This window comes from Chiloscyllium plagiosum, chromosome 35, assembly GCF_004010195.1.
Source record: "Chiloscyllium plagiosum isolate BGI_BamShark_2017 chromosome 35, ASM401019v2, whole genome shotgun sequence".
NCBI classification, from domain to species: Eukaryota; Metazoa; Chordata; class Chondrichthyes; order Orectolobiformes; family Hemiscylliidae; genus Chiloscyllium; species Chiloscyllium plagiosum.
In genome coordinates, this window is record NC_057744.1 from 10,061,835 (window position 1) to 10,084,572 (window position 22,738).

The following is a 22,738-nucleotide window of genomic DNA, read 5'->3' on the forward strand; positions in this document are numbered from 1 at the left end:
TGAGCTGCCAGAGGAAGTGGTGGAGGCTGGTACAATTGCAACATTTAAGAGGCATTTGGATGGATATACGAATAGGAAGGGTTTGAAGGGATATGGGCCGGGTGCTGGCAGGTGGGACTAGATTGGGTTGGGATATCTGGTCGGCATGGACGAGTTGGACCAAATGGTCTGTTTCCAAACTGTACATCTCTATGACTCTGTGACCTGAGAAGGGGGTGGTGAGACATTGATGGGAATAGAACTTTGAAGCTTTCAGGACACATTGGAAAAGCAGTTAGCAAAGCATACAGGACCTTCAAGCTTCACAGACTGAGGCATTGAGCTCAGAAACATTGAGCTGAACCTATTGTTTGACATTGTGACTAATTTGGTAAAGAGAATTGTAATACAAGTGCATTACGTTTACAATACCTGTGTTTCCATTTACACAACCGCATTTTTGCAGTACATTCTACTCTTACAAGATGAACTAAATTAAACATCCCTTCCAAACCATTACTGTTTCTGTACACCTTTCAATTCTTATTAGTCCCATGCTGCAAGCAGTGTTTAGACCTGTTTCTGTATCAAAGGCTATTGCTGAATATGTGTTAATACCATCCTACCTTCATAACTCACTCAAAATTATGGAAAGATCATAATAATTATCACTTGTGACCTGAATAGGTTGCAGAACATCAAACAGTTTCCTCCACTAGCATGTACTTTTTAAATACGTATTAAATAGAGCCATTTAAGCTTACTATCCGACAGCACTTCTGTGAAACTGCATGAATGTGTGTGTAAGAACTGTCAAAACCGGCAATAATAAATAAAATCTCATGACCCAGCTGTGGGAGATCAATTTAATATCCTCTATATTTTTTATGCTGTACACATATAATTTCTCACTTATTTAGATCATGAAGGTCTAGTATTTTTACTAACATTACTAACTTTAAAGAGAAAAGGACAAATACCTCCTAATTATGCAAGCTCAGACTGTCAGATGTTCTATTCCCATCAGGATTAACAGCCAGTGTATAGCAAGCACTTAAACCACCTCCTGCTTCCCCAGGACAGATGTCAACCAAACTTGTCGACAATAAATACACCATAATGCTAAAATTTTAATGTTTGTAAAAACCGTATAAAAGTGCCACTGTGAAACTGTACTTTGGATTCCATCACTGTCTCAAACAGTGTTTCTGCAGATGCTCAATAAGGAGGCTGTTTTCACCACTCAGACAATCCCACACTATTCAAGCTCTGGTTGGGGTACAAGTATATTGCATTCGAATCTCATCACTACACTTTAGGAAGGATGTGAAGATCCTTGACAGAGTGAAGAACAGAGGGTTCTAGCATTGAGGGAATGTAGCCATTTTCCATTTGGAGAAGATGGTGTTGTTCACCTTGGAGCAAAGGAGATTGATGGGAAATCTGACTGAGGTCTACAAAAATATGACAGGTGTAAATAAAGTAGCCAAAAAGAAAAGCTGTTCCAAAAGCTGATGGCACAAGGACTGGAAGAAACCGATTTATGGTTTTATGCAAGAGATGCGGGTGGGGAGCTGAGGAGGAACATTCTGTTAACCCTCACTAATATGATGACAAGAATCTGGAACTCACTGTCTGCAAGGGTGGAGCAAGCAGAGACAGCAATTTCAAAAGGAAATTGAGGCATTTGAGGGAGATATCCAAGAGTACATGAGGACATGGGCACTAACAAGATTGCTCTATAGAGAGCTAGCATGGACTCCATGGATGAATGGCCTCTCTCTGCTCTAATTACTCTATAAATTGTAAAGACTGTCTTTAATTTGTCAGTATTTTTAATTGTGAACTGAGATGGGAAAAGAACTGCTCTAAAAACTAAGGACTGCTGAATGATTAATGCATGATTTTGAAAGCAAGTCACCTGATGCTCCTTGTAAGTACTGATAACACAGTTGCTGGTTCAAGCACTAGGAGAAGGGGCAAGGGTGTGTACAAATGAAGATTCAGCCAGCAACAAGTAGCTGATTGATCTGTGAACTAGTGAGCAGTCATTGATGATAAAGGCCTTCAGCTTGCCAACAATTATGTGATTGGCTGCCAGCCAGGTGAACAGCTTAGGCTTGTAAGCAAGATAACAAGAAGTCATCAGACCTCTACCAGCTCACTCATCCCCTCTGTTCTCAGTAAAAGCCACGTTCAGCTTGAAGGAAATTAGTTTATCTTCCCATGTGCAGTTGCTGTAAGCTGTGATTTTTAATTAATAAGTCAGATGCCTTTTATAAGTGAACCAGCTACGCAATGCCTCTTGCAAACCAGTGGATGCATCAGAAGAAGCAGCAATCTAATCAGCACAAGAATCACCGCAGCAGACCATTTGAACAGAGACCACTGAACTGCTTTCCCAGTCCTCCCTCTATCCGTAACACCTTTCTTTTGTGTGTGGGTGCATATGTGAATGCGTATATATGGGTGTGTGTTTAAGGAGGGGTTTAGGGGTTTAACTACTAGTGTTACCTGTTGACAGTTCATTATCATTTACTTGTAGCTACAGTCTATTTACTTGGCATAAATACAAATTCTCATTAAGTACAGAAACCTAGTCCTTGCTTACTCTAGGTCTAAATATCCGGGAAACTGGGGAGTCTTTAGCTTTTGTGACGACTCTGGGAATAGCAGAGCTTTATTTTCAGCATAGTACTCCTGTGAGGTATAACAGAATTGGCAAAGAAACATCTAATCCAGAACACAATGGAACCAGTTTGTGTTCCAACATGAAATCAAAAAGATACCTACTTGGTCATTTGATTCACAGTTTTTTTCAAAGTCAGTGAGCACAGAGTCACCCTCGGTGGCAAATTTCTTGATGTGATCTGCAACTGAATAGAGGGTATAGCAAGGCATTACTTCCAGCAACAAAGTCCCATAGCTATGAATGGAGATATTGCACATGGAAGAGAAGAGTACATTCCCTGACTAAGCTGAGCTGCCAGTTGTGGCTTTCATTGTTAAAAAAAGTAACTTGCTGCCTTGTAACTCAGTTGGGAATTTCACTTGATCATCCATTTGCATAGAATAATGGGAATCATTTCAGTATTCAGTGGCCTGCTCAGTCAGGACAGCTGTATGGATGTCATAAAAACAGACAGAGCAAACCTTTTTCCTCAGGGCTCCTTTCCCTATCACCCCATGGAAACCTTCAGCTCCCCGCCGCCCACCTCCACACACACACACACCGAGAGACAGAGAGAGAGAGAGAGAGAGAGAGAGACAGACAGAGGTAGTGTGCATGTATGTGTGTGTGTGGAGTCAAGACTGGGTTTTGTTCTGTTAAGAAACAGGAATAGTGGGCGATTTAACCATTGAGAGCTTTCCCTACCATTCAATAAGATATGGATGACTTTCTCACGGTCACCTTCCTGGCCAATCCCCATATCACTTTATTCGCCAAGGCACCAAAATCTATTGGCCTCAGCAACTGGGAAAGGAAAATACAAAGAGAAATTTTGAGGGCCCTGATAACACATGCTGCCAAGGATTGTACATGAAGGAATGGCCTTTCTTCACAACATACCTATGACCTCAGGATCACTCAGTGACCCCAATAAACTGGGGGAGAAAAATAAACACATTGGTATTTCAACAACAACGACCAGGAGCTATGTTACTTAATAAAAGCTTCCCATGTGCTCCCTGATACCCACACTGAAAGCTTGGTGAATGCTGCTGAGAAAACAAAGCTGTGTGTGTGATTACAAAGGCATGCAAGTTTGCTCGTGTGCATTACTGCGTTAACGTTGATTGGTCCCGTGCATTCCCGCCCAGAGATTTACCATTAGTCAGGAGATTAGATTAGATTAGATTACATTACATTACAGTGTGGAAACAGGCCCTTAGGCCCAACAAGCCCACACCGACCCGCCGAAGCGCAACCCACCCATACCCCTACATTTACCCCTTACCTAACACTACGGGCAATGTAGCATGGCCAATTCACCTTACCTGCACATCTTTAGACTGTGGGAGGAAACCGGAGCACCCGGAGGAAACCCACGCAGACAAGGTGGCACGGTGGCACAGTGGTTAGCACTGCTGCCTCACAGCACCGGAGACCCGGGTTCAATTCCCGCCTCAGGCGACTGTCTGTGTGGAGCTTGCACGTTCTCCCCGTGTCTGCGTGGGTTTCCTCCGGGGCGCCAATACAAGGGGCGAAAACCCAATGGAGCAAACACACCTGTCGCTCCCACACACTCTAAACTTCCCACGTGTCACGCACTCCAAGTGCTCATGTACAATAACAAATGCAGAGAATGCTGGAGAAAGTCAGCAGGTCTGGCAGTATCTGTGGAGAGAAAAGCAGAGTAAAGCTTTCAGTTTGAAGAACCACGTCAGACTTAAAAAGTTAATTTGGTTTCTCTATCCACAGATGCTGCCGATTTGCTGAGTTTCTCCAGCATTTACTGTGTTTGTTTCAGATTTCCAGCATCCACAGTAATTACAACACATCCCAAAATATTGTTCTAGCATTCCTGAAAAGGTGACTTTTTCTGATACAAGTTTATCCCTCAATAAGATACAATCTTTGAGGAAATTTGTGACAAATAACACCAAAGTATCTCCAAAAAGCTACAATTTGTTTTTAAAACATGCATGATAAGTTGTGGGCAGACTGAGAAGAAAACTTACAGTGTGCCATCAGTATTGTGAGAGCTGTGTTCCTCTGAAGTTCTGTCCAATGAGGGGCTATGCTGTCAATAGGAATTTGATTTATTAAAGGCTTGGTAGAGCAGATGATCTCCTTCAGGTCAGAGTCATCCTAGAGAGAGGGCACAAGAAAGAAGCAGTAGATTCTTCTTTTGTCAGAATAAAGGGGTTATTTCTTTGAAAAGATTACTTCACAGGACAGGAAAAACATTGGTAAGTCATTACCCTACTCTTAGCTGCAATTAAACTGAAAGGCTCCTTAAGCCATTTCAGAGGGCAGTTAAGAGTGAATCACATTGCTGCTGGTCTGGAGTCATGTGTTGGCCAGACCAGGTAAGGATGGCAGATTTCCTTCTCTAAGGGATGAATCAGATGTGCTTCTGATTACAATTAATGTTAGTTTCATGGTCACCATTACTGAGACTAGCTTTCAATGCCAAATATTTTTTTCTTGCTCATGTCACCATGGCAACAATTATGGAGGAAAGGTTAAAGAAAAAGGCACGATTATTATTCTTATTGCTTTTCACTTGGAAGTGTCACTGTCTGAGGACAATGGGGAATCAATTTGGTGAGTTTGTGATGACCCCACATGTCAAATGGTCTGCCAACTGTAGATTTTAGACAAATATGGATATAAAATGACTACAGATTTTTTGACATATAATAGCTGAAATAATATGTACAGTGGGAACGTGGGTTTGACTCGACTTAGAAAGACAAGCATTCCAGTGAAGAGCAGTTGCCAAGACAACATTGGTAAAACATTCCAGTCATCAGGTAACTGAAATCTTTATTGAGATGAGGAGAAACAACAGGTTTTGTTATAAAGCACAATATAAAATTAAGACATGAGTAATAGAATAGATTCAATTTTGACGGGTGATGTTTATATTATAATTGCAATGCCACAATAAATAATATAATTAACAGTAGACAAGGTAGGTTAGGGATAATGAGAAAATTACTGAAGGCAAGCAAGTGTTGCTAGGCAGCAGGGAATGTATCCTTGTAAATCAGAGGTTAGAAATGTTACAGCTGCCTGTGCTAGGTTCTGGCCTGGTCTAAAGATGAAGTCAGGTGATATGGACAGCATCCTGAAGTAAGGGCCACCTTGGACAAGAGAAATTCATGGCTGAGTGATGGACGTTATTGCTGAGGGAGCAAAATGAGGGAACGATCTGAAATGGTTAAATTCGGTGTTTAGACCAAGACCATATAAAGTGCCTCATTGGAAAGTGAGCAATGCTCCTCAATCTTGAGTTGATCTTCATTCAGGTCAAGGAGAGAGATGTCAGGCCATTGTTGAGAATTAAAATGAGAGACTGCGGGGAGCTTGACATCATGCATGTAGACTGAATACAGCTGTTACCCAATCTGTGTTTGGTAACCCCATTTTGTTTCCTTTTCATTGCACATTTCGGTTTTTCTCTTATTATTTTCACCTTCCAGCCATCAGCACACATGCCCCAGTGCATTTTTTGTTTCTTTATTTCTTGCCCTGATACCATTCTCTGTAGTCATGCAGGACTGTCTCATCTGTCAGTGAGTCCATCTCTGCAGCCTTCCACCCTACATTGTCCTTGCACCAACCATCCCTTACACATAACCTGTCTGGTAATTCCCAGTTCTGGCGAAAGGGCATCAACCTGAAACCTTAGCTCTGCTTCTCTCCCTCTGCTGATGCTGCTTGACCTGCTGAGTATTTGCTGTATTTTCTCTTTTTGTCGCCAGTTTTTATGCTTTGGGGCAAGGGGAGAAGAATGTTATGAAGCAGCAATGACCACAACTGAAACTCAGTACTTTTGAGGAGGCTGGAGATGATGAATGATAGCAAGAAATGGGATGGACACTTGAGGGGAAAATACACTCAGAGGTACAAGGATCAAGCAGGGAACGGGACTGCCTAGATTTCTCAGAGAGCCAGCATTGACTTGATGGGCCAAATAGCCTCCTGACACCAAGACCAAGTGTCTGGCACAGAATCTTAGACTACTGAGGGTCACAAATGAATAATGACCATTTTTGCAGGTTCTCACTGTGGGAGTGTAACAGCAGCAAGACAGAGTCTACCTTCAGGAGGCATGGACCAAGGGAAAATAAAATCACTCACAAAAGGAACCTCAAATCAGGACGGGTTTCCTCCAAAGGCTGGATTCATCCTCTTGGTGTTTACCACAGTAATGGCAGCATCTGAAACCACCTACAGTTTCAACTTTCCTCTTTTCTCCTGGATGCTGTCAAAGGACAGACCAATAGTTCTGCGCGCTAATAAATGCTCTGGGTGACCGCTCAATAATCTCTTGGGAAAGCCATCTGCTCTGGAACGGCAGCTTTCTCCATCCTGAGTTACCGCAGATGCCCAGAGTCGGGCACACCGCACAGACTTGTGCGACTCCAGCCAGCTGAACGGATAGCTTTAAATCGGCTCCTTTCCTGATTTCTCACCTTCACTTGCTCAAAGGTCTTCAGGAGGGCAGCAACGAAACCACAATGATGCTGAAATCAAATGGAGAAAGAAAATAAGACAAAGACTTCTGACTGCAGACATGCTGCATATATAATAAGCCATGTTTTCCTTTTACGCTTCATCTTTACGGGTCCCACACCTCCCAGCCCAACAAAATGATTCTCTGCTGACAAAGCCCCTCAATTAGAGGATAATCTCAATCACCCCAGGATACAGTTTCATATGTTCGTAGTCTATAAATTTCACAATAATGTAGCGTAAACACAAGATTACACATGGAGGTGATGGGTTCTGCAGGTTGAATGGCTTTTATCAACGAGAAGATTGCAAGTAAAAATACAGCAATAGAGTTGTCACAGTACAGGAAGAGACCCTTCATCCCATTGCATTCACACTGGATATCAAGCATGCATTGATTCTAATCCCATGTTCCAGCACTTAGCCTTTGGTCTGTATGCTATTGTGTTTCAAGTGTACATCTAAATACTTCGGCAATGTCTTAAAGGGTCCCACCTCTACCACCCTTCTAAGCAGTGAGCTTCATATACCCACCACCCTCTGGGTCAAAACATCTTTCTCCAGTTTTCTTCTAAACCTCCTGCTCCTTCCCTTAATACTGACCCCTCCAAGGGGAAAGGTTCTCCCTATCTACCCTGTCTGTGTCCCTCAGATCTATGTACACGTCAATCAGATTCCAACTCACCAAGCTCTGCTCTCAGCAAAACGACGCCAGTCTACTAATCTCTCTCCAGAGCAGAGTTGCACCAGGATGTGGCGTGGGCTGGAGCATCTCCTCTGCACCCTCGCTCATGCAATTGCATCCTTCCTACAGGCCAGAACTGCAGACGATATTCCAGCTGTGGCCTAACGACCATTATATACAACTCCATTATAGCTTCTTTGCTCTTGTATTCAATGCCTTGACTAATAAAAGCAAGTATCCTATGTCTTTTTAACTACCTTATCTACTGATCTTGCATTACCAGTGATGGCATTACTCATACTGAATCCTCCACAAGCAACACATCCTGGGGGTTACTATGTATAAGAAAATGAACTGAGCCAGCCATATTATTGTGGTTACAGGAACAGGTCAGAAATTAGGAATTCTTCAGTGAGCAACTCACTCCTGAGTCCCCAGAGACAGTCCAAGATTAAAAGGTCAACACCATCCAGTCCAAAGCAGGATGCTTGATTGCACTCACACCACCACCTTAATCATTCATGCCTTTAGATAGGGGAGCACCAGTGTGTACCACCTACAAGATGCACTGTAGCAACTCACCAAGGCTCCTTCAACTGCACGTCAAAAACCCACAATATCTATCACCCATTCGTGGGAACAACAAAAAAACCTGAAAGTTGCCCTCCAAGTCACTCACCATCCTGACTTAGAACCATACTGCCATTCATTTACGGATGCTGGGTCAAAAGTCTGGAAGTCCCTTCCCAAAAGGGCTGTGCCTTCACCATGCAGATATGGTAAATATGAATATATAACTACAAAGTAGTACATGTTGGGATGTTGCCTAAGTGTAAGGTCTGTGACTACAGCCTGTCAGGTGACAAAAGGTGAAGAAAGATGACCGTGGCACAATGTGAGGGTCGGCAACAATCCAGAAGACAATTGTGGCAGAGTCTGATTGGTTAAGGGGATATAATGTAGGCTTAGTGCAATTGGTTATGCTAATGTGACAGGGATAGCGCATAAACAGCATAAACATTACAGTATGCTCTGTGTTCACGGCCTTTCAGGGTTGCCTGCTCTGGTGGCCACAGCTTTTGCTTGCAAATAAAGGCTTATCATCTTGAGAAATTCTCTACATTCCTAAAAGGTGTTGTTATCTACCACAACATAGACAGCAAGGGTTCAAGAAAACAGTTCTCCATCATCTTCACAAGAAGCAATTATGGTTGGGCAATAAATTTAGGAATCTCACATGAAAGGGTTATTTTTTAAAAAAAGCTTATCAGTATTAATTTCCCAAGACTCTACACTGACTTTGGAAACATAATACACATATACAAAGGTTCAGACGAGGGAGGAATTAAATCAGACAAATATACAACTTTGCTCTTCTGCTCATCCTGGGATCCATTCTGACATTTTGTAGTTCAACAGCAACCACTTAAGAGTCATAGAAATGTACAGCATGGAAACAGACCCTTCGGTCCAACCCGTCCATGCCAACCAGATATCCCAACCCAATCTAGTCCCACCTGCCAGCACCCAGCCCATATCCCTCCAAACCCTTCCTATTCATATACCAATCCAAATGCCTCTTAAATGTTGCAATTGTACCAGCCCAATGTCCTGTACAGCCACAACATGACCTCCGAACTCCTGTACTCAATACTCTGACCAATAAAGGAAAGCATTACCAAACACCTTCTTCACTATCCTATCTACCTGTGACTCCACTTTCAAGGAGCTATGAACCTGCACTCCAAGGTCTCTTTGTTCAGCAACACTCCCTCGGACCTTACCATTAAGTGTACACGTCCTGCTAAGATTTGCTTTCCCAAAATGCAGCGCCTCGCATTTATCTGAATTAAACTCCACCTGTCACTTCTCAGCCCATTGGCCCATCTGGTCAAGATCCTGTTGTAATCAAAGGTAACCCTCTTCGCTATCCACTACACCTCCAATTTTGGTGTAATCTGCAAACTTACTAACTATACCTCTAATGCTCGCATCCAAATCATTTATGCAAATGACAAAAAAGTAGACCCTCCTGCAAGAACACTAATGCGAGATCATTAATTAGCTCCAGGATGGTTATTGCTGTACAAGAGTTTAAGAAAAGGATAGGGGTTATGTTGAGGAGTTACTCAATCTCACCCACTGTGATGGACAGTTTAGGGTTTTGAAGGAATAGAATCCAACATCATGGTCTCTGTAACAAGGTCTGTCATATTAATGTAAACTGTAATTAGTTGCTAACATACAATAATTTGTTTCTTGTTCAATACAAGAACCTCTTCTAATTAGACCAGTAAGTGCTTTTCCTCTATCACACTACTCCTTGTCAGCGCTGTGGAGCAATAAAGCCTCACAGGCACAGTCAGTGCCCAACTATTAAAAGTGACTGCTTAATCCATCATATAATAGGTCACTTTCAGAAAATGTGCCAACAGGACACAGTCACAAAGAAGCAAGAAGTCAAAAACTATCCACACAGAGGTTAATAAAAGGTATAACAGACTACAACAAAAGAACAAAACAAAATACTCTTAGAGGAAATAGATGGACCAGACCTTGCTCTTTGGCAAGAGGTTGATTATTTCAATGGTTGTCTCAAAATGTCAAGTTAGATACAAAGAAAATATTATCAAATAGTAAATCACAGTTGAAAGAACACTGTCTACAGTTAAAGGCAAGCTACAAAACTAATATAAAGGAATGCTAAATTGCAGAAAACATATGTACTTCAATGACAAGAATTCTCACTCGAATAGGAATGCATGTTTCCATGAACCTTCTAAATGTCCAAAGAATTAAACAGCAAAAGCTAAAGATCTTCTTTGAACAGAATACCCTAAATTTTGTATTGGGGTACGGAAGCTCAATAGAGGATACAGCATGACACTGAAGAAAAATGCTAAACCATTAAAGATTCTACACCTTTAATGAAACAAGTTGAGAAACAACTTGCAATGATGACTAGGAAGAGCATCCTTTCCTGGGTAATGAAACCAACCAAGTGATACTTGGGCATGGTTACTGTACTCAAACCTAATGGGTCAATCCAAATTCTGTTGACCTTAGGCAGCTCAACAATGTGGTTGGAAGAGAAATCGGCTTTGTCTATGGTCAACAAGAAGTTAGCTAAGTTATCCAAGACCGGAGTTTTCCCAATACCTGATGAAAACAGTGGACTCTAGAAGGTGCCATTTGACAAACAATCAAAATTGTTTCGCAGAAGACACAAAGGTAGGCCATTCAGTCCATTGGGTCTGCTCTGCCATTCAATGAGATCACAGCTGATTGGATCTCCCTGCCTTTCACAGCCCTCAGTTACCTTACTGATTAAAGCTTTGTCTATTTCAGCCTTGAATATAATCAATAAGACAGCCTCTAAAGCACTCTGCAGTAAAGAATTCTACACATTCATTACCCTCTGTGAGAAGTGATTCCTCCTCATCTTGGTTTAAAACATGCAACCTTTCATTCTGAGATTATGCCCTCTGGTCCTAGACTCTCCCACAATGTCAAAAAACCTCTCTGTACCTACCCTGTCAAGCAACCAAAGAATCTTGTACACTTTAATAAGGTCGCCCCTCATTCATCTACATTCCAATGAGTACAGAGCCAACCCATCATCCTCTCCTCATAAAACAGTACCTCCAAACCTGGTATGAACCTAGGGAACCTTGTTCAAGGTGAGAGGTGAAACGTTTAAGGAGGATACATGCGTAAAGTACTCTACACAGAGGGTGGTAGGTGCCTGGAACACGTTGTCAGCAGATGTAGCAGAGGCAGGCACGGTAGATTCATTTAAGGTGCGTCTGGACAGATAATTGAGTAGGTGGGGAGCAGATCCCTCTGGATTTAGATAGTGGACTTGGATCGGCTCAGGCTTGGAGGCAGAAGGGCCTGTTCCTGGGCTGTAAATTTATCTGGACTGTCTCCAATGCCAGAATATCCCTCCTAAGAAACGGGCCCAGACTGTTCACAGTATTCCAACTGTAGTCTGACTAGTGCCTTGTATAGTTTTAGCAAACTCTCTCTACTTTTATATTCCATCCTCTTTGAAATAAAGGCCAATATTACATTAGCCTTCCCTATTACCCACTGAACTTGGTGCTAACCTTTTGTGATTCATGCACAAGAACTCACCAATCCCTCTATCCTTTAGCCATATTCATGGCCACCAACTCAGATTTTTCTTCAGACTAACATTTGGGATCGCCTCAGCTCAAAACATTTCTCAACTGTGCCAAACTTTTACAAGGTCTTCAAGGAATCATATGCCACACGGATATTGATACATTGGAAAATTGTTAAGGTGATGATTGGAGGACGCGTGGTGCCTTTAAGCACCTACAAGAAGAACGACTCACCCTTAATGACATGTGTAAATTCTCCGACAAATCTATTCATTTCTTGAGACACATTTTCAACATGATATATGATATGATTGCGGACCCACAGAAAACTCAAACTACTAAGGAATTTCCCCACTCCAAAGTCATTTAAGGCATCTTAAGAGGAAAGGTTCAATCATCCAAGGAGCTGCAAAGATCGTACATTGTTTGCACTGTTCGGTCGAAGGGGTCACATGAACGATCCACAGGAACCCCATCTCATTGCGGATTGTTCATCCACCTGTGCTCAACTGAACAACCCCATTGGGGAAATGGATAATGCAAGGCACTTACCTCAGTGTCAGGAAACAAATAGAGCCATAGAATCATGGAGATGTACAGCACGGAAACAGACCCGACCATTAAGTGTATAAGCTGAAAAATGTGTTGCTGGAAAAGCGCAGCAGGTCAGGCAGCATCCAAGGAGCAGGAGAATCGACGTTTCGGGCATAAGCCCTTCTTCAGGAATGAGGAGGGTGTGCCAAGCAGGCTAAGATAAAAGGTAGGGAGGAGTGACTATTCATCCCTTGTGGTTGGAGGGTTCCTAGGTGGAAGATGAGGCACTCTTCCTCCAGGCGTCGTGTTGCCATGATCTGGCGATGGAGGAGGCCAAGGACCTGCATTTCCTTGGCGGAGTGGGAGGGGGAGTTAAAGTGTTCAGCCACGGGACGGTTGGGTTGGTTGGTGCGGGTAATTTTTCATTAAGTGTATAAGTCCTGCTAAGATTTGCTTTCCCAAAATGCAGCACCTCACATTTATCTGAATTAAACTCCATCTGCCACTTCTCAGCCATTTGGCCCATCTGATCAAGATCCCATTGTAATCTGAGGTAACCTTCTTCACTGTCCACTACACCTCCAATTTTGGTTTCATCTGTGATCTTACTAACTCTACCTCTTATGCTCACATCCAAATCATTTATATAAATGATGAAAAGCAATGGACCCAGCACCGATCCTTGTGGCACTCCACAAGGCCCGAAAAACAACCCTTTCAACAGTCTCCAACCAGAGATGTACAAATGGTTATATACACAAATGCACAATGTTAACAATGGGGAGTGGAAAGATTAGTGGCAGATATTGTCTCAAGGCACATGCATCTGAAATAGCTAATACTGAGGAGTCCCCAGAGCATCTTAAGATGATATAATTTGGACTTGGGGGCAGTAGGATCTTGGAGGAGTAAGACCTAACACCCACAGGCTCTTCATAGTCTCTGTAACAATGGCAATCATATCAATGCAACAAGTTTTGAGAAGATTCGTAGCTCAGGTTGAGGTTCTGGATGTAGGTTTGCTCGCAAGCCTACATCCATATCAATGTAACCTGTAACTGGTTACTAATATGTAATAAACTGCATCTTGTTTAAGACAACACCAACAACTTCTCCTTAGACTACCAGTTAAGTTTTCCTCTCGCACACTAGACCAAGCAATCCCTGTAGATCCCTACAATTAAACAGGATGGTGGCTGCAAACCTACCCTGTTGAGGGGTGGTGGGGGGGGGGGGGGGGGAGAGAACAATTCAGACGCACATACATCAGTTACCCGCATGGAGACATAACTGTAACCAAGATAGGAAGTTCCAACTTACACACTTCTTTTTCATTTCCCCGTAGAGTGTCCACAAGATTTCCATGGTCTGGATCACAGTTAAATCCACAGATTCATCTTTGCAGTTTCTACAGAAACAGGAGAAAAACACAGCTCAATCGAAGTCAATCCAAGTTAAAGTCAAACTAAAGCAATTGTTCTCCACTTTTTACTCTTTGTCCGACAGCCCCATTTTCAAACTGGGCACTTATATAGCAATATACAGTGGGAGACGAGTACGTGGTGGTAACACCAGAGGCCCACAATAATGCCATGCCCAGTCAAATCCCACCACAGTAGCTGGGGAAATGTAATTTCAATGAATAAATCTGGAATTGAAGACAAGTCTCAGTGATAGTGATCATGAAAATATTGTTGATTTCTGTTAAAACCCACCTGGCTCACAACACTCTTTTTGGAAGGTGATCTACCGTCCTTACCTAGTCTGGCCTACACATGACTCCAAACCCATAGCAATGCGGTTGACTCTTAACCATAGGTAAGAACTAACAATACTTGGAAATAACTGTATTACTGGAACTCTAATTGGAGGCACAGGTTGCTGTACTATAACACACGTTTCGTTCACATGAATTTTCTATAACACAATTGACAAACTGGGGACACAGTTTCTAAAGCGTGAACGTTTAAAATGTATACAGAGGAACCTCGATTATCTGAAGGGCATGGACGGGGAGTATTTCATTCGGTTAATCGAGTGCCGAATAACATTGTTTAGCCAAGCATCAGGACCTTGCGATCTTGCCAAATAATCTGATATTCGGATAATCGAATGTCGGATAATCAAGGTTCCTCCGTATTGGTTATAATGCATTTCCAGGCCCATTAGTTTAAATGTTACTGCTATTACACAACTTTCTTACAGCACGGGGTTGCACGTGTTGGACGTGTGTTGTGGTGAAACTGACTGTATGCAATTCTGGTCGAGTCAATATTTCATTTGCAAATCTTCCTTTTGGGCTCGAAAATAGCAGAGCCAGTCAATTCACTTGGAGATGGGCAACAAGTGTTGGCACTGCTAGTGATGCTCACATCCCCTGAAAAAATAAAGTGAAAAAAATACAAACACTCTCCAACCACTTCACAATCACTGTGTGGATCGTCAGGAAGCCTTTATATACTTGTTATATACTTTGAATGGTACAATACAGAATCCTCAAGCGGGTCATGTTGCTTCCCTCTCCTCCTTTCCTGACCCCATTGTCTCCATCCATTGGGATTCAGGGCAGCAGCTGCCTACAGCAGCTCACCATGTGGCACCATTCAGCCACAGCTGAAAGACGGGTGCCCCCTCAGCTAACACCCACACAGACCCACCTCCGGTAATAGCTGCTGCTGTGACCTGGAGGAAGTCCAAAGCAAACTAAACCCTCATCTCAAAATGAGTTACAAGCGAAGAAAGAAAATGAAGAAACCAAGGTGTTTCAGCCTGAAGGAGAGATCAGAGATCTTACAGAAACCTAAGTTTAAGAGAAATGTAAATCCAGCTTGTCAATTTTAAATTATATTGAGAGAGGAGGTTAAGGGGATAGGCTTGAACTAGTAAACAGATCATTTAGGACAAAAAAGGAAACTACTCTTCATTGAAAGGAGGGATCAACATATGGAATAGAATTATGGAGAGGCAAAAGCACTGGGATCATTTAAGGAACAATTACAGGCTACAAATGAGGAGCGTGTGATGGAGGAGTTAAGCGTGGAATGATGAGTCTTCTTCACCTATAACTACACGTGATCAAGGCAATACAATCCATGGCAGGTTTTCTCTTCCTTGTCCCTGGGTACCCTCTGGCCAGTGGTAGGTCACTGGGAAACATCTTCAAATGTATTGCACAGCGACAAGAGGACATCAGATTGTGAGCCAGAGTAGTCAATCAAATCATCTTCACTGGAGAAAACATGGATCGCCGAAGTATCCTATCTCTGAAGGGCTATTCCAAAGCTCTTTCCAGCTAATGAAGAATTTGGAAGTGTAGTCACTGTTGTGACACAAGGAGCCCACCAACCAAATGCTGCACAAAGATCCCACAAATAGCAGCATCATAACAGACAGACAGACAGACAATTGTGTTGCTGGAAAGGGATGTTTTATTTTTCTTAATTCTTCCATGGGATGTGGGTATTGCAGACAATGTCAGAGTCAGAGAGTCATACAGCACAGAAACAGATCCTTCAGTCCAAACAGTGCATGCCAGCCATAATACCAAGCTAAACTAGTCCCACCTACCTACGCTTGGCCCATATCCCTCCAAAGGAGAAAGTGAGGACTGTAGATGCTGAGTCGAAAAATGTGGAAAAGCACAGCAGGTTAGGCAGCATCCAAGGAGCAGGAGAACTGATGTTTCAGGCATAAACTTTTCCTCAGGGATTCATTCCTGAAAGGCTTATGACCGAAACGTCTACTCTCCTGCTTCTCGAATGCTGCCTGACCTACTGAGCTTTTCCAGTACTACACACTTTGACCCATAACCCTCCAAACCTTTCCTATTTATGAACTTATCCAGATGTCTTTTAAATATTGTAACTGCATCTGCATCCACCACTTTCTCTGGGAGTTCATTCCACACATGAACCACCCCTCTGTGCAAAAAACGTTGCCCCTCATGTCCTTTTTAAATCTTTCTCCTCTCATCTTAAAAATATGCCCCCTAGTTTTGAACTCCCTCCACTTAGAGAAAAAGCCCTGGTCATTTACCTTATCTATGCCCCTCATGATTTTATATACCTCAATACAGTCACCCCTCAACCTGCTACCCTCCAATGATTGAAGTCTGTCTGTTTTTATATCTTAAACCCTCCAATCCTGGTAAGATCCTGGTAAATCCTTTCTAAAGGGTAGCTGTGCATCGACCACATTACTGTGGGTTTGAAATCATGTATAGGCCAGACAACAAAAGGATAGCAGACTTCCTTCTCTAAAAGACAGTAGTGAACCAGATGAGTTTCAACACCCATCGATTTAGATTTACATTTACAGATTTTAATGTTATACTCCAGATTTATGAGGTGAATTTAAATTTCACCTGCTTCCATGATGGGACTTGAATCTGTGCAGCACAGTGGCTCAGTGGTTAGCACTGCTGCCTCTCAGTGCCAGGGACCCAGATTTGATTCCCGCCTCTCTGTGTGGAGTTGCACATTATCCCATGTCTGCATGAGTTTCCTCCCATATCCCCAAGATGTGCAGGTTAGGTGAATTGGCTATGCTAAGTTGTCCCATAGTGTTCAGGGATGCGTGGGTTAGTACATTAGTCAGGGGTAAATGTGGAATAATGGGGAATGGATTACTCTTCGGAGGGTCAGTGTGGACTTTTTGGGCCATAGGCCTGTTTCCACATTGTAGGGATTCTACATGCCCCAGGTCATTAGCCTGGACTTCTGGATTATTCAGCAATAGCACCACAATGCCATCACCTTCCCCAACAGGAGACAGGAGAGAACTTCTCTGTCCAGTTTCCAAACAGGTGTTGACGCGATGAGCAAAATGGCCTGCCTCTACACTGAGGAGATTCTACATTGATGATTCTGTGGTAGGAGGTCGCCCTTTTACATCCACATGACAGGTCAGAGGCAGAGTCTTGGTTTCACACCTGATCTGAAGTACAGAGCCTCAGACAGTGCAGCACTCCCACAGGACATCAATAGGAGCTCCAGCTTGAATGTGGAGTTCTCTGGGTAGGGGCCGGAGCCCACGACCTTTTGAGTTGCAGGCGAGAGCGAAATCAAGAAAGAGGGAGCTGCAAGCAGCTCCCCCGCAGAAAGAGAAAAATAATTTTGATATGAAATGCTAATGGAAGGTTGTTCACAGGTACCTCTCGGCAGCTGTCAGCAGATCTGCTACTTGTCATATTGAAAAAAATATTCCAGGGGGAGATGTAATGCAACAATGGAGAGAAAATAAGCAACGATAAAATGACAGGCTCCCCACTAGTGTTGAAACACTAACCCACACGACATGCTGGCAGAATGCCTATCTGCCCACTCAATTCCTGCCTGGCAAGCTCCCAAGCCCACAAGACTGTGAAGAAGAGGGCATTTTCCCGTAAGGCAGGGGACAAAGTGAAATCACACAGAGTGCAGGAATACTTTATCTATGCAGCCGGGAAACTCTCTTGAAACTGACAGGAAGCAAGTGGTAGACCAGCTAGCCCCAAAACAAATCGTGCTTGTGGTTTAAGGATGGAAATGAACATGAGTAACATTTGAGGACTCTGGGTCTATACTCGATGGAGTTTGAAAGGTTGAGGGGGATCGAATTGAAACATACAGAATACTGTACAGAGTAGATGTTGGGAAGATTTTCCATTGATAGGAGAGACAAAGATCCGAGGGCATAGCCTTAGAGTAAAGGCAAGACCTTTTAGAACGGAAGAGTGGTGAATCTGTGGAATTCATTGCCAAAGAAGGCTGTGGAGGCCAGGTCATTGAGTGCATACACGACTGAGATAGACAGGGTGTTGAGTATCAAGGGGATCAGGGGTTACAGGGAGAATGGGGTTGAGAAACTTATCAGCCATGACTGAATGGCAGAGCAGACTTGATGGGCTGAATGGCCTAATTTCTGCTCCTATGTGTTATAGAACAGACAGTTCCTAAAAAAGGAGGGGGGGATTTTTACATTCTCTTTTGAATACAGAGCAGTGAAAGTGAATGAGGCAGATTTCACCTCAGTTGGTTGTTTGGCCACTACCATCAGACCAATCATCTCAGGGTTGGCCATGGAGTCTTAGTTCCTTGTTGCTCTCTAGTGACACTTGCAACAAATTTCATGTGTACTCAAGGCGTGTTTCGACTCTCCCAAAGTCTCAGAAAAGTCTCAGACACGCGGCTTGGAGATCAGATGGCTAGTGGCGCACATACAACTCTACTGAGCTAAGACTAGCCCCTTTGTGAACACCCTACCCCAGTGTTTCCCAAACGTCTCCCAATTCTAATGCTATTTTAGTGCCTAAATTAGCCTTAACCCAACCATAGAGTGGGATGGATGGCATCGGAGGGTTAAGAGACCTGTGAAAGTGGAGGCTGCGATTGGAAATGGAATGGTATAATTCCCAGATATTTTAAGCAAAAAAGAGCCCACCTTTCCAGAGGGTTTTGCAAAATGCACCAATAGGCCTCAAAAAAAAACAAACAAAAAAAAACAGCCATTTGTGGCTACATCCATTATTAAAAAATGGCTGAGAAGATTTAAAGGGGCCACTCAGTTATTGAGATTCAGGCAGGGCTCTGTGGTAGACACTGCTGCCTCAGAACCCAGTATGCCAACTTTGGGAAACCCTGCTCCACGCCAAAGTTGTTTTGACTGAACCTTCCAAACATGTGACCTCCACTAGCTAGAAGGACAATTGCATGTGCAAGCAAACATCAGCACCTCTGAGATCCCCTTAAAGGCACACATCACTTTTAGGTGAGCATCTAGGTGAGATATTACTAAGTTGCTGGCAACTTTCCACTGGGTGACACTCTTGCTTCCAAGCTATAAGGATTAGAGTTCAAGTCCCACTCCAGTGCTTGAGCACAAAAGTCAAGGACAGAGGGAGTGAGCTTCACAAAAGTGGATGTGGGAAGGATGTTTCCTCTTGTGGGTCAGTACAGAACCAGGAAGTACCATTCCATTTCCAAAACTGAAGATCGTGTCACACTTAATGTCTCAAGTCCATTGTGACTCTTCTTGAGAAATCAAGGCTTGAAACATTAACTGTATCTGTCTCTACTGATGATGCCAGACCTGCTGAGTTCCTCCAGCATTCCCCGTGTTTGCTTCCGATTTCCAGCACCCACATAGTACTTTACCTTTGTTTGAGGAGACTTTTTGTTTCACTTTTAAACTCTACCTCAGAACAGGGCAAACGTGGAGTCACTGAATATTTTTAAGGCACAGATACATAAATCTGTGTTAGGCAGGAGGAATCAAATGTTATGGGGGTAGGTGGGTATGTGGGATTCAAAACAGAGATTAGCCATGATCTTACTGAATGGCAGAGAAGGCTCTTGGAGTAAACAGCCTATTCTGTTCCTTTTTCAAAAGTTAATAGGAATAATGCACTGTTAGAGATGCTGCCATAGAATCTTAGAATCCCTACAGTGTGGAAGCAGGCCATTTGGCCCATCAATTCACACCGGCCCTCCCCCACAAAGTGCATTCCACCTCCTACGCTATCCCTGTAACCCCACATTACCCATGGCTAATGCACTGACCCTGCACACTATGGGCTATTTAGTTTGGCGAAATCCACCTAACCTGTACATCTTTGGACTTTGGGAGAAAACCTGGAGCACCTGGAGGAAACCCACACAGACACACAGAGAACATACAAACTCCATATAGACAGTCACCCGAGGCTGGAATCGAACCAGTGTCCCTGGCACTGTGAGGCAGCAGTGCTAACCACTGAGTCACCGGTGTCCTTTGGAGGAGACATCAAGCTACCTACACAGATTGGTGCAAATGATCCCACAAAGCCGACCAGGGAAGACATTCCTCATTCCCTGGTCAATATTTAGCCCACATTCAACGTAAGAAACAAACAGCCTGTCGAGTCATTCATCAGTTTCCTCATTTCCCCTCCCCTCACCTTACCCCAGTTCAAAACTTCCAGCACAGCACCATCTTCATGACCTGTCCTATCTGCCAATCTCCCTTCCCATCTATCCGCTCCACCCTCTTCTCTGACATATCACCTTCATCCCCACCTCCATCCACCTTCCCCCCATTTATCTCTCCACCCTGGCGGCTCCCTGCCTCCAATCCTGATGACGGGCTTTTGCCCGAAACGTCGATTCTCCTGCTCCTCGGATGCTGCCTGATCTGCTGTGCTTTTCCAGCACCACTAAATCTAGACTCTGGTTTCCAGCATCTGCAGTCCTCACTTTTGCCTGTCTAGTCATTATCATACCGCTGCTGTGGGTGCTTGCTGTACACAATTTGAGGCCATGCTTCTCACATTACAACAATGACTACATTTCAAGCCAGGTGCCACATAAATGTAAGACTTTACTCTTCTTCTTTCATACTCATACACACACACACACACACTCCACCATACTGTACATCAGCTCAGAGTCACAGATCTCTGGGTCAAATTCCTAACTGCAGCAATGTAGCGAGTCACCGAGTAAAATCTCTTCTTTAGGGCAACAAGAAATGGGCAATAAACATTAGTTTTGTCAGTAACACCCACTCAAGAATGAATAAAATAAAGATGATAGATAACTGGCACGGACGGAGATAAACTGGATCCAGATTTCCAACTCCTGCAGTTTGCAATTATTTCCAACCCCCTTTGGGGAAGAGTTTAGAACAACTGGAAGAATTTTTCCAGACTAATTAATCACCTGCTTTCAGCTGTTCAATGATCCTTCTTGGACCAAAGGTCCATAATCCCTACTTGAGCACAAGGCCATCCCAGCTCAGAGCTACCTGGGCTTTGTCTCCTGCAGTAAACAGTCTCCAAATAAGCTCACCAACTGGTAGGGCAGGGTGCAAACTCCAAATTTCTTGGGACAATAAAATGGCATTTGCTGAGAGGTTGCAACAGAATCCAACTCCCAATTGTCACAGCTAAAGAGTTTGATGCAAAGTAATTGTCCACAGAATGTTTTCCTTTAAATTCAGTCAGGAACACAATGTTCCAACCAAGTTGCAGGATTTTATTTGAGGGGAGGGTGGTGGTGGCAAGGGAAAGGATGTTTATGTTTGGGCAGACCAATCTAGGATTCAGGGCCTAGTTTAGGCTGCCAGAGGTTTTGAGCCACATCTTTGGAAATAAAAAAAACGACAAGCGAACAAAGCAAGGTGAAAAATGCGTGCATGGTTTGAGACCAGGCTGTGACGCATGGGCTGATCACCCTTGAAAGAGTAAGAACTTCAGAAAATACGAAGTTACAGCAGGAGGAGGCCATTTGGCTCTTCAAATCTAGCCCACTGGTCAATAAGCTCATGGCTGATCTGACCTGACCTTGACCTCCATTTTCCTACTTGTCTCATGTTATGCAATAGTTGTGTCCCTACCTCTGGATCAGAAGGTCCAGGTTCAAATCTCACCCACCATAGACAATATATTGTAACACATCTGAACAGGCTGATTAAAAATATCTACACCAAGGCGCGGTTTTATTTTAGGGTTCTGACAGTGCAGTGGTTGTGTTACTATCTCTGAGGCAAGAGTTTAAGTGCAACCTTTTCCAGGGGTGTGTAATAACATCTCGGAATAGGCTGATTAGGAAATATCTGGATTAAAATCAAAAGTCTATCTATATCAGCCTTAAACATATTTAATGAACCCAGTCTCCTGATTGGGGGCGGGAATTCCAGACACTAATGATCAGAGAAGTAATTCCTTGTCATCCCTGTTTTGATATGAGAGAAGCCTGATTTTGAAAGTGTGCCTCCCCTCAACCTTGGATCTCCTAGGAGAGGAGACTCAGCATCCACTCTGCCAAGCCCCCTCAGAATCTTGTATGCTGCCTTTTTGACAATGCTCTGGGGACCAAGACTTCCACCTCTACTTACAACCCTCCAGGACTATACTGGAGTCTCCATTAAAGCTTAATCTCTTCAGCACTGGCGCAACCAGCCAGAGTGAAAAAGCGCAGAGGTTTTGTTCAATTTGTTTATTGGTTGTAAAAATAGTGGTGACCAAGAATAAAGGCTATTTGACTGGGTAAGGTGGTTGGATGGGGGAGGGGGACTTCACGTGCTGAAAGATCCAGGAATACATCTAACCAGAGTAAGCAACCTTGTGTACTAACAAGACAAAGAGTTGAAAGGTACGAATTTTATTTTTATTGCACACAGTCATTAGCTGGGTGTTTAATTTTAACATAAAGCAATGGGTGTGAAAACTGCCGCTGGAACTCCTACACAATCTCCACAATGCTCAGG

At 43.3% G+C, this 22,738-nt stretch overlaps 1 protein-coding gene across 6 annotated transcripts in view; it reads right to left on the reverse strand.

Annotated features, from left to right (window-relative positions):
- LOC122540641 (E3 ubiquitin-protein ligase TTC3-like) overlaps positions 1–22,738 on the reverse strand; it is a 117,353-nt gene that overhangs the window by 79,603 nt on the left and 15,012 nt on the right. For 5 of the 6 annotated variants that reach the window (XM_043676638.1, XM_043676635.1, XM_043676637.1 and 2 more), the window contains 4 exons: positions 13,835–13,922; positions 7,129–7,179; positions 4,663–4,792; positions 2,773–2,855 (listed from right to left, as the gene is read on the reverse strand). In XM_043676638.1, coding sequence (XP_043532573.1) covers positions 2,773–2,855; positions 4,663–4,792; positions 7,129–7,179; positions 13,835–13,922 — 352 coding nt within the window. The other variant, XM_043676640.1, reaches the window with a different exon arrangement.